This window comes from Pelophylax lessonae, assembly GCF_965119305.1.
Source record: "Pelophylax lessonae genome assembly, chromosome: 1".
Taxonomy (NCBI): domain Eukaryota; kingdom Metazoa; phylum Chordata; class Amphibia; order Anura; family Ranidae; genus Pelophylax; species Pelophylax lessonae.
The window spans coordinates 346,094,227-346,107,566 of NC_138768.1; the positions used below are offsets into that span (position 1 = coordinate 346,094,227).

Genomic DNA, 13,340 nt, shown 5'->3' on the forward strand with positions numbered 1-13,340 from the left:
ATTTGCAGCTTCATTCAGTCTTCAGTCCTTTTTTGTATCTGCTTTTTCACCGGCCAATGAATTTAGCCAGAAACCAACAAAATAAAAAGGAAGCACCCTGTTCCTTTCCATCTGCCTTACACTGACTACAGCGTAATGCGACGTAACCTAAAACGGGACAGAAAATGCAGTGCCAAAATTCATATTTACAAATTAGCCATAAAAGATGACTTGTATTGTGCTGCAGCTCTACAAATATCGCTTTTTTTTTTTCTTTCTACAGGGTTGCAAGATAAGTTTGACAGTGAATGGGAGGCTGGGAAAATAACCTATAACAATTATAAGAATGGTTCTGATGATGCGGTTCTTGCCTACAAACTTTTAATACAAACCGGAAACTCGGATAAACCGATTGATCTAAGTCGGGTAAGACAAAGAAAAACCCCTTTTAATTTAGATGCACTATTTTGGGGATTCTGTTTTTAGCTGATCACCAATAATATAAACTGTTGGCTCCTTAATGATTAGTTCTACATTCATGTAGATAAGGGTTGCTCAACCAGTGGCCCTCAGAGCCCTCTGATGTGGCCTGGGACTTCCTGCTCTGGAATGACAGGTCGTCAAGCCCAGATCGCGTGTTGCCAACCTGCCATTCCCAGAGCATCAGAGTGGATGGAGCCAGCACCGGAGGAAGCAAGCGGCTGTGGAGAGTGCAGGAGCCACAGAAGCTGATGGTTCCTCTCTAGCGCCGGCTCCTGTCCCAAACAAAGTGCATTTGGTATCACCAGGGATACTAAGGGTTATTTGGCTGCACCTGCAACTTTCCTGTTGGTTAGCTGCACTGAACCATAGACCGCTTTTATATCCTGTGCATTTAGTGCACTTTTTAAAAGCGCACCAAAACTCCTGAATGCAGGAGTTTTGGTGCTCTTTCAGAAAAGGTACACCCCTCACATTTTTGTAAATATTTTATTGTATCTCTTCATGTGACAACACTGAAGAAATGACACTTTGCTACAATATAAAGTAGTGAGTGTACAGCTTGTATAACGGTGTAAATTTGCTGTCCCCTCAAAATAACTCCACACACAGCTGATAATGTCTAAACCGCTGGCAACAAAAGTGATTATACCCCTAAGTGAAAATGTCCAAATTGGGTCAAATTAGCCATTTTACCTCCCCGGTGTCATGTGACTCGTTAGTGTTACAAGGTCTCAGGTGTGAATGGGGAGCAGGTCTGTTAAATTTGGTGTTATCACTCTCACTCTCTCAAACTGGTCACTGGAAGCTCAACATGGCACCTCATGGCAAAGAACTCTGAGTATCTGAATAAAAGAATTGTTGCTCTACATAAAGATGGCCTAAGCTAAAAGGAAATTGCCAAGACCCTGAAACTGAGCTGCAACACGGTGGCCAAGACCATACAGCGGTTTACCAGGACAGGTTCCACTCAGAACAGGCCTCACCATGGTTGACCAAAGAAGTTAAGTGCACATGCTCAGCATCCTATACAGAGGTTGTCTTTGGGAAATAGACGTATGAGGTTTAAGGGGTGGGGGGTCAGCCTGTCAGTGCTCAGACCATACGCTGCACACTGCATCAAATTGGTCTGCATGGCTGTCATTCCAGAAGGAAGCCTCTTCTGAAGATGATGCACAAGAAAGCCGGCAAACAGTTTGCTGAAGACAAGCAGACTAAGGACATGGATTACTGGAACCATGTCCTGTGGTCTGATGAGACCAAGATAAACTTATTTGATTCAGATGCTGTCAAGCGTGTGTGGCGGCAACCTGGTGAGGTGTACAAAGACAAGTGTGTCTTGCCTACAGTCAAGCATGGTGGTGGGAGTGTCATGCTCTGGAGCTGCATGAGTGCTGCCGGCACTGGGGAGCTACAGTTCATTGAGGGAACCATGAATGTCAACATGTACTGTGACATGTTGAAGCAGAGCATGATCCCCTCCCTTCGGAGACTGGGCCACAGGGCAGTATTCCAACATGAGAACGACCCCAAACACACCTCCAAGATGAGCACTGCCTTGCTAAAGAAGCTGAGGATAAAGGTGATGGACTGGCCAAGCATGTCTCCAGGCCTAAACCCTATTGAGCATCTGTTGGGCATCCTCAAATGGAAGGTGAAGGTGGAGGAGCTCTAACATCCACCAGCTCCATGATGTCATCATGGAGGAGTGGAAGAGGACTCCAGTGGCAACCTGTGAAGCTCTGATGAATTCCATGAACAAGAGGGTTAAGGCAGTGCTGGAAAATAATGGTGGCCACACACAATATTGACACTTTGGGCCCAATTAGGACATTTTCATTTAGGAGTGTACTCCCTTTTGTTGCCAGCAGTTTAGACATTAATGGCTGTGTTGAGTTATTTTGAGGGGACAGCAAATTTACACTGTTTCAAGCTGTACACTCCTTTACATTGTAGCAAAGTGTAATTTCTTCAGTTTTGTCACATGAAAAGCTATAATAAAATATTTACAAAAATGTGAGGGGTGTACTCACTTTTGTGAGGTACTGTAATAGAAGTCTATGGCAAAGCCCAGCTAACCTGCAGGAAAGCTGCAGATGCACTGCGGTTCAGGTAAACTGCAGCACATTGCAGCCTTAGCCCCTTTCACATGATCAGTCCGATTGGGTCCACCTGTCTTTTTTCCCCCTCCCCATCTTGTATATGTTCTTAAACAGTGGGTAAACCTCCAACGGGGAATGGTCCCCCATTTTTAAAAATCTGCATTATCCTATTTAAAAGAAAAAAAAATGTGAAATTCTGAAAGGCCCCCGACTAGTTACCAAATAAGCAGCCCTCCCTCTACAAAGGGTGGAGTGCTCCTAATGTAGGTAGTGGGAGCTGTATAAGCAAAATGTCTTTTTCTTTTGAAGGGGTGAAAAAATCCTGCTCAAGTGGTACCTTTAGATTCTCCCTGTAATCATACTCTACTCCATGCACTCACATAGCCATATACCCTTTGAATTCCCACTTCAGCTCTTTAGGCTTAATGAGAGAAATCAATAGATTCCTTCATCCAAGCTATACAGTATAGACGTAGGATTTTCCCCTGCTGGATAGTGTGTTCTCACAACCACAGATGCCAAGTGGCTGTCAGATTTACTTACCAGTGGCCCCGTCTGATTGGATGCAGTCACTTTTTATCCAGAGATTTTTTCCACCCAGCGCTTTCAATTTTTATCAATCAAAATTTGTCGCTCTGGGTAGTGCCAACAAGGGCCACCCACAACTCAAAATTTGAGCTGTGTATGGATTGCATAAGTGTGACCCAAAACCAGATTTGTACATTAATGTGAAAATGCAGGGACTTCATATGAATGCATCAAATGGGTATGCAGCTTAAAAAAAGACTAGCTCCAAAAACGCTACTTAAAACCAAACTCCAGACAGATAAAAAAAATCATTTATGGTATTTTGACCAAAAAAACTAGCATAAGTACTCTTCTAAGATGATTTAAACTAGGAGAGAGAGGGGCAGCACTTTACACCAGTCAGGGTGCTGTTGCTTTGCGCAGTGCAATCATACAGAGACAGCAGAATGATGCCCTCATCGGTGTGCTGCAGCTTCTTCCTTGTCTCAAGTGCTGAGGTGAGTCCTTACAAGTGCTGAGACATCCAGGCCATGGCTGCGCTGTCTGGCAGGGGGACTGGATAAGAAGTCTGGCTGAAAAGAATCTCTAACATTTTGGCAGATAACACCATTCACATGTTTGTAATTTAACAGTTTTTCCTGTTTAGATGAGGTTCAGCTTTCATCCAACAAATGAAGGTGTTGTAAGATTGTTTTTGACCTAAAGCTTTTTAATGGACTTTGGTGTGCAAAAATAACCTTGCGGGTCCTTGGTGTATTATTTTTTTTTTTTTTTATAAACTTTTGCAGACTGAAATTTACCACTGATTAAAACACTTGTCAGCTTGAAATATCTGATTCCTTCTATGGATTCTAGAATTGTTCAGTTAGTGGCCTAGGCTGATATTTTTAACCAAGAGGATGGGAATTACTAAAAAAAAAGTCAGTTTTGCATTTAAAAAAAATATATATATATTTTTTTTTTTAGTAAATATAGGTCTTCACTGTGTTAGACTTTCATATAGATGTCCACAAATACCAAAAATATATCTTACCCAATACCATTGATATACTATTCTTCAGGAAGAATTTTATCAGAACAGTACTGAATAATAATGTTTAGATTGTGTGTGTATATAACTGATGGTAGGATTTATTTTATTTATTACAGGTACTTGTATATTGCTGACCATTTACACAGTGCTTTACATATATTGTACATTTACACCAGTCCCTGCCCTCAAGGAGCTTACAATCGAAATTCCCTAACTTGTATTCACACACATACTAGGGTCAATTTAGACAGGTGCTAATTAACCGACCAGCATGTCTTTGAAGTATGGGAGGAAACTGGAGTACCCAAAGGAAACTCGCACAGGCACAAAGAACTTAGAAAGTAGAGATGGGCTCAGGCGTGTTCGGGATCGTAGACCCAACCCACCCACCCGATCCCACAAGAAAGCTGACACTGCACATTGCCAATCACAGGCAGTGAGACATTACTCGGTGTGCGGACCGGGAAAAGTCTCACTGCCTGTGATTGGTGCTGTGCAGTGTCCACTTCCTGGCAGGACCAGGAAGGTGGGTTTGGGACTACGATCCCAAACATCCCAGAGCCCATGTCTATTAGAAAGTAAATGTGGCTGTTCCAAACAAGAATGTGTAATTAAAGTATAACTTTTGGATAGAGGGGGAGAGGGATTAGAACCACTCTGTTTTTATTACTACCTTTGCCCCCATTAGGAAGATTCACCCTCTCCATTTGTCCTGTTTCACATTATCATTAAATGGGAAAAGAAAATCCTAAATTTTGGGTTGTCCCCAGAAAACTAGAGAGGGAATCTTCCAATGGGGCTATCTCTACTTTCTAAGTTCTCTCTGTGCATGTTGTGAGTTTCCTTTGGGTACTCTGGTTTCCTCCCATACACCAAAGACATGCTGATGGGAGGGTCCCAAAGAATTCCCCTAATTTGCAGGGATTTCCTTGCACTTCCTGTTTGGCTATGGGACAGGAAGTTGAGGGAGATCTCTGCACTGGGATACAGATAGCAAAAAAATTGATAGGGGTTATAACCTTCCCTTGCTCTACCCAAAATAAAAAAACTTTGCTTATAGTTCTATTCGAACTTATAATATTTTGACATGACCTAAACCTAACCTTCAGCACGCTTCCTAGTGGCACTATTTGTAGCACTGTGGTCTTGGGTCAGGTCCCAACAGTACCCAGTGTTCATGAAGAATGAGCGATGTGCCTGTGTGAGTGCAGTCCATTTTCTTCCATAGTTTATAAATGTTGGTAGATTAAAAGGCTTTTACCTAAATTGGTCCAAGTGGGTGTACTCAATATACACCTTTTTAATTTTCTAAACTCCACCAGGGCAGGGCTGGTGGGAATGATTTAGGCCTTTAAAGGCAGTTGCAGCACAGAGCATAGAAGCAACAAACCCATAATTATTTCTCCTAGTAAAATGTACTGCTACAGTGTGGGATTATATTTTGGAGGCTTGAATAGAATCGCTCCTCTTAGTGGTCGTTCTGTAGAGGTGTATGTTGCCAGACACATCTTGAAGACATGCTGTTATTCCATCTCCAGACGATTAATTAACTCCAGATACTTCAAATCATTGGGGGCAAGAATAAGAGAGTTGTGCTGCTGTCACTGTTTCTCATTTCATTCAAAAGACCTCAGCGTGGACTTTTGCCAGGAAATTTTTTTTTTTTTTTTTAATGCTTTAGCCTTTAGACATAATGGTTGGGTGAATGCGCCTGTCGTTCTGTGATTGCACTTGACTTAATAAGTTGCCCTGTTCGGGCCCACTGGTGCTGCTGTTTGCGGGCCAGAAACCTTTCCTTCCAGGGAAAGGGTTAAAGGAAACCAGATGGCAGATCCTATTAAAAAGCAGTGGTCACTTTTGTCAACAAACAGGTCATGGAGGGAAAGTACACGCAACATTTATACAGATGTTTTATTTTTTATTGCTCTCCTTCATTTACTGGGTGGCATTTCCTTTAGTGTTAACAGCGTAGGTTAACTGCACCCAGACGTGCAGGGGGATGTTTGCCAGGTCTTTTTTTTTTTTTCCCTCCTGCTCAGCTTTTGTTTCTGCAAAATGTTCCTCCAGCTTGGTCATTCCTCCCAGAACCACCCTACCCCCCCCCCCCCCCCCCAGACCGCCGTAGACATTTGTTGAGCACGCTGGCCCATCAGGAGGGGCTCGAATTCAAGCATGGAGCGAGGTTGCTAGTGTAATTATAAAGGGGGGGAAAAAGGAAAGAAAAGAGAAATGTTTTTGTTAGATGGGGAGTCATATTTCTTTGGAATGCAGCAACTGTTTATCCATCGCCATTCCGTTCACTTCAAGTATAATTAAAAAGCAGAGATGTTTATCATTTTTTGTTTAAAGAAAACAAATCAACATCATATGGCGCTCGCCCCTCTTTTTGGAAATGTGATCACATTTCTGAATCTGATCACTTAAAGTGGAAATCGCAATTGGTGTATCTGCAAATGTGTTTATATAAATACAGATGGGAGCCTATACGTTTTATGTAACCTGAAGGAAACAAGGGGCCCCCTCTCAGAAATGTTGGTGCTTGTATAGTGTTCAGGAACATTAAACCTAAGTAATGCTCATAAGTTCCACAATAGGAGTCAGTCATGTCTATTACAGTGCTCGCTGAGGATAGACAGTAAATGGATGAGCTAAAAAGCAGAAGAAAAGGAAATCGCCTGTGTTGCCCATAGCAACTAGTTTAGAAGAGATGTCCATATGTTTTTGGGCCAGGTCGCACCAGAATGTGGTGCGGGAAACCCGCGTTGCGTGCACATTTTTCCTCACCGCGTTCAAAACGTACAACGGTTGCCATCTGCAGCAATGTCAGTATTAAAGGAGAAGTAAAAGCCAAAGCTTGTTTAGCTGTACTACTCATGTTGATCTCAGGAGTGCAGTTCCTTCTGCACTCCTGTGACCTATATTCAGCTAACCGCGTCATATGTCAGAGCTGGTCCAGGCTGGGAAAAGATCTTGACCATGTGGTCTGGATCCACCCAGGAGCCCTTGACCGGGACCTGACTCGGCATCTCCCATCCCCTCCACTGCCCAGCACTCCAGTGAGTGCTGGGTGGGGGGTAGCAGAGAGCCAGTGGCTAACAGTCGCCTTCTCTCTGTTCAGATCGGCGGAAAGACATGTTCGGTCAGCAGTGTCTGATAGCTCAGTTCTTAGAGCCATCGTGGGACAGATGCATCACCAGATGCTACATCCACCTAGGCAAGTATGATTTATAAAAAGAAACCTAATCCCATACTTTAAGTTATTGGCAGCCCAAATTTAGTTTGCAAATGTGCAGGGTTTCACTGTAACTGCAAGTATTGCTTGGTACTTTTGTACTGTGCAGGCAGGGCCGTCTTTAACACAGAGCAAAAGGGGCAGCTGCCCCGGGTCCAGCCATTGTTGTAGGGCCCAAAGCAGTTTCCCCTTGAGCCTGCATTGCCCACAAATAGTTAAGTGCATTTGGTAGGGCCCAAGAAAATATTTGCCCAGGGTCCAATCACTACTAAAGACGGCCCTGCGTGCTGGTAGTGTTTCCAAAAGTAGTGCATGATCTACTTTTGTTGCGATGTGATTGTAGCCCCTTCAAAAGGAATAGGCTATAATCGCACCGAACAGAACTGCATGTGAATCTCAACAAAATGCACAGTGTTCCTGTGCGATTCCTGATGTAAACCTAATACCTAAACCATTTCATATATTTTAGCTTACTAGTCCTTGGATGTTGCTGCATTTGTTTTCTTTTTCCAGGCTTTTTTATTTTACCTGGAAATCCTGCAGATAATACACTTCCTGCCCAGGGGTGACAACATAGGAAGTGCCAACATCCGCAAGCATTTTCTGTAATTGCTAAAAAAGGCACTCAGCCTGACATAAGAAAATGAATGCAGCCAAGTACTGGTTACCTGCAATTCATGACCTTTTTGTTGATAGGTTTAGATAACCTTTAAAACGTGTGGAGGGGGTAGTGCCAATGGTTTGTGTACCAATCAGATTCCAGCTCTTCTTTTTAAAGGCCAAGTCCACCTGTTACTAAATAAACGAACATATATTTGAAGGGGTAAAAAAAAGTGCGTTTAGTTTTTTTTTTTTGTAGATCTGCAAAGCATTGCAACTGAAATCAGTTGATGGTGAGTGCAATGCTAGGCTCTTAGAGACTCTTCCTTCCAGCTCTGTCTGTACTGTGGTACACACTATAAGATTTTCTGAAAACTTTTTCCTTCAGATTTACCTTTTCTATGTAGTGCAAGGGCCTGCCAGATTGCATACAAATTGAAAGTGTTTAGGTTTGACCTCTTATATGGTTTTGGTAAGTCTAAAGGAAAAAGTCTTCAGAAAACCTTTTAGTGTGTATGGCCCATTAGTTGGAGAACTGGAAGAAGTGTTAATGGACTACAAATGCAGTAATTCTGTTGTGAGCTACAAGTCTGTCTGCCTCAGTGGGATATGGGACTTGTAGTTTATTCATTTATAGATCTCTGATTTGCACTGTTGCATATTGCACCCAAAGTATGAGTGTAAAATGAAACGTAGTCTAAAAGGTAGTTAGGCAGGCCATAGATGATACAGTAAAGAAATTCGCTTGATTCCCCCCCATCAACGCCATCGGTATTGATGGGGGAATCCCTCACATGGAGCTATTGTCTCCCAGTAAGGGTGTGGGGGGGGGGGGGTCAATGGGGAGCTGTCCCTGCCGGGAGAACATGTCACATGTAAAAATCCAGTATGCTGGTCGTACCAAATTTGATTAATGGATTTACTTTGGTACAAACAGCCTGCCCATAGATGGCTCGAATCTTATTTGGTCCCTGCTGAACCGGCTGAGATTCAAACCATCTATGGCCAGCTTTAGCCTTTTTACTTTTAAATGCAAGCTGGAAAATACAGCAAACACCTGGTTACCATAGGCAATGACTCCACACTTTTTCTTTTATTCCGTTTTATGTTATTTCTGCTGATGTAATCAAGCATAGAAAAGAAAATCTGCTGTTTTTTTGTGCTTTCATACAACAAAACAGCCCTTCTTAGCAAACCACAGCTTTCTATGTGACGTCTTGAGTTAGTTCCAGTTCACTTATGTGGCGACTTTCCACTTCTGTCTCTTCTGCAGTTGACTAAGCAGCGCCTGGTGGATGCAGATGGGATCATTCATCCAAATGCTTTCTACATCTATTTAACAGCCTGGGTGAGTAATGACCCTGTAGCCTATGCTGCTTCCCAGGCCAACATCCGCCCTCATCCACCAGAGTGGATCCATGACAAAGCAGACTACATGCCTGAAGCCAGGACAAGTAAGTAGGACTTTGCTTCTGGCCTTAAATTGTTTATGAACAGTTTCCTCCATCCTGCTCTGCTTTTACATGACATTGTGCAGATCGAGCACGCTTTTCAAGACTGCTCTGTTTTAATTTGACAGCAATTTTAGACAGATTTTTTTTTTTTTTTTTTTTAAGAGGGGAAAATTGTGTTTCAGAATTGAATAATGTGCGTGGTAAATATTAAACAAATAGTCTAACTATATTAGTATGCATATAGTTTATAAAGTAAGGGTAAGGAAACAGTTTAGTAATACTGACACTCTAACCAATTTTTTACCATTTGCACCATAGTGCGTATATTGTCATCACACTTAATTGTTTAGAAAAAGACCATTCTGTTTTAAGAATCTAAACCTTTCTGATATTTTCAGCTTTTTTTTTTTTTCCTTTTGTGTAAGATGAAGTGATTTTGGAAGCAGTTAAAAGTTGCAGTTTGCAAAAGTGCAACGGTATAAAAATTCCAAAAAAAGAGTGCTTTTACAGTATCCAAACCCTAGAGCCATGTGGCAGCCAGCCAAGTCTTGTCTTAATGAAAATTTATAGTTGAGATTATAATAGGGCAAATCATGTTTAGCAAGTCAACTGAATGACCCTGCAGGGTCTGGAACACACAGCAACAGTAACCGAAAGCTAGCATTATGACTGACTGGTATTTGTATATCATTTTTTTTGGTCCCTTATTGTGGTAGATCTGAGGTTACTGTTACATGATAAAAGAAGCATGGAAAATCAAGTGTTCCCAGACTATTAAATGATCATATGTTCTAAATTTCCTAAAACAAAGACCTTTTTCATCATCTTAGATCTTTCTCTGGCTCGGTCATTGTCAACAGCTTTACCTAGTCCTTCTGTGTTTGCGGTTTCCCTAGCCCATGCAGGGGTTGATTTTAAACAATCTACTTTAATGTTTAGCATTATTGATCTCCGTGTTTGGTTTTTTTTTTGTAGTCCGTGCAGCTGAGCCAATAGAGTATGCCCAGTTTCCTTTCTACCTCAATGACCTTCGAGAGACTTCAGACTTTGTGGAAGCTATCGAGAAAGTGAGAGCCATTTGCAACAATTATACCAGACTGGGAGTGTCAAATTATCCGAACGGCTACCCATTCCTCTTCTGGGAACAATATATTGGTCTCCGCCATTGGCTCCTCTTGTCCATCAGCGTGGTCTTGGCCTGTACATTCCTGGTGTGTGCCCTTTTCCTGCTGAACCCCTGGACTGCTGGAATCATTGTAAGTTAATAAGGTTCTTTGTTGCAGTCAAATTCCTTTCGGCATAGCTCTTGCTACAGCCAGCAAGGTTTGTTTATGTCTGGATCTCTGGTGGAATAAAGTATGTTACATCATTCATGATATGTTTATTCGACTTTGAAGGAGAAGAGAAGGGAGGGTTTGCAGCTACAGAGTAAAAGCTAATCCTTTACACCATGGTTTTCCCGTGTATACATATGGCAACTGCCATCATTTATTAAAATGTCGTTTTTACATTGACATTTGTTTTAGTATATCTCTTGCTTAATGTGGGTATAGCACAGTTATAGTGAGGATGCTTGAAGATTACAGCTGGTCATACACGGTCAGATTTATCTATTACGACAAAAGATAAGTAAACTGCCTGTTCAACTGCAAACTCGAGCATTTCTTTTCCCCGTAATTCATTGTAAGTTCACACTGCATACAGTTCAGGAATAGAAAAAGTTCTTGCACTGATATGATTAGATTTTTTTCTTTATCACATGCGGAACTCAAGTCTGATTTGTTACTGGTGAACCTCATGCAATTACGGGAAACGTCCCATAAACATGGGAATATAAAATGAAGTTTAGGGTGCTTGCATCTTAACAAGTTCTGCAACACTGAGACCAAAAGGCTAAACTTGATCCAATGGCCCAGTTCAAGTATGTTCCCTGCCAAAGCAGTTTGATATCACTAGAACAAAAGAGCGTTGGATATTGTTTACGAAAAGCCATATCGAGATACCCATTCCTTCCCCCCCCCCCAATTTAGCCACGTGGGAGTTTCACTTTAAATGCGCACTTCTTTGAACATAGAAAAATAGCCCACTACTTTGTTAAATTGTAGGAAATGTATCCGAATTAATTGTATGTATGGGGACTGCGACAAGAGCAGGGAATGAATTGAAATGTTTACTTAAAGTGGGGCTTCACTCAAGAGAAGGAAGTCCTGCTCTTCCTCCCTCTCCCTACCCTAACCATACCTCCCCTACAGTTTTGTTATTGCATTTTTCTTGTGGGGGGGTACAGGTTTTTGACAGGTACCTGCTCCCCCACTTCCGGTCAGATTGCCTTGACAATCTGAGCGGAACTCAACCCCCCCCCCCCCTCCTCTACCTGCAGCCTTCTGGGACATGTCTCAGGTCCCAGAAAGCTGCGGGACTGATCTGATAACATGGCTTGTGCGTGTGCAGTGAGCAGCCAGCAGTGAAGCCAGGGGACCGAAGCCTGGTGAAGAAACCGGCTGGATTCTGGGACAGGGGAGTGTCTAATTACTAAAAGTCAGTAGCTACAGTTTTTGTAGCTGCTGACTTTTCATTTTTTTAATTATATGACTGGAGAACCTCTTTAAAGTGGTATTAAACCCAAACCAAAATTGTAATATAATGTTTGCTTACCAATCATTAGATGCAGTAGCGGTGTCGGTTTTCTTTCCTTTTTGGCTTTTCCTCTCTGTTTTCACCTGGTGATCTGGCCAGTAGCACACCTACTGTATTAAAGTGCTTGCATTCTGGATGCAGAAGCATAAGGGGGCTCCTTTTTTGGACAGCGGCATTTTCAGCCTGGTGGGAGGGCAGTGTTGGATGGATTACACTAAGAAATATAAGCCAATCTTCAGCTCACATTTTATTAGCAGTTACAGCAAACAGTTTTGTTCCTTTTGGGATAAACGTTTTACACAAATAAAATCAGATCATTGTGAGAACCCCTGCCAGTGTTAAATGGTTTGTCCCATCCCTGTAAACTCATACATATGGGATAGAGCTTGTTCTTTTGAAAAACAGACTTACTGGCTGGATCACCAGATTATAATATAAGTAACCTTGAAAAAAGAAAACTAATGCAGCCATCACACCTAAGAACTGGTAAGCTTCAATATAATAAATATCTGCTTTTGGGTTTAATATTGCTTTGCTACCACTCCTATTGTATGTAGCATTTAAGACCCTTCTTTTAAAACTTGATATTTGTTTCATGGGAAATATTAATGAAAGCTTTGCCTACTTAAGGGCCATACACACTATAAGATTTTCTGAAGACTTTTTCCTTCAGATTTACCTTTTCTATGTAGTGCAAGGGCCTGCCAGATTGCATACAAATTGAAAGTGTTTAGGTTTGACCTCATATTATATGGTTTTGGTAAATCTAAAGGAAAAAGTCTTCAGAAAATCTTATAGTGTGTATGGCCCATTAGAATGCTGCTCTGATCATTTACACCAGGAGTTAAAATTTTGAGAGATTGGTAAATGGTTAGGATCGAATTGTCAGGTTGAAATAGGACACAAGTCCATCCAGCTCAACCAATAAAAAAGAACACATTGCAATCCCATATACACTTGTTCCTGGTCCAGATGGCAGTTCGTCATTTAGTGATGCTTTTACGCCATTTCCATACCAAGTGTATTACATTACTTTCTATAGAAGGAAGCTGCAAGGGGAAGCTCTCATAAGGCTCGGTTCACACTGCCATGACTTGGGATCCGACTTGAGACCCCCATGACTTGGGATCCGACTTGTGAGACCCCCAAGTGGTGTGACATGTGAAATCCCATGTTAGTCAATGAGAGCGGTCTTAATTAGCACTACTGAAGTCGCTCCGACTTTAGAAAAGGTTCCTGTACTACTTCAAGGCAACTTCTATACTTCTATAAAAGTAGTACTTAAGTCTCCAGGA

General features: G+C 41.9%; 1 protein-coding gene across 1 annotated transcript in view; it reads left to right on the plus strand.

The window, feature by feature from the left end:
* PTCH1 (patched 1) overlaps window positions 1-13,340 on the plus strand; it is a 113,801-nt gene that overhangs the window by 85,840 nt on the left and 14,621 nt on the right. Inside the window, exons 16-18 of the mRNA XM_082270532.1 lie at window positions 263-405; window positions 9,228-9,408; window positions 10,384-10,664. Coding sequence (XP_082126658.1) covers window positions 263-405; window positions 9,228-9,408; window positions 10,384-10,664 — 605 coding nt within the window. The remainder of the gene's footprint in view (window positions 1-262; window positions 406-9,227; window positions 9,409-10,383; window positions 10,665-13,340) is intronic.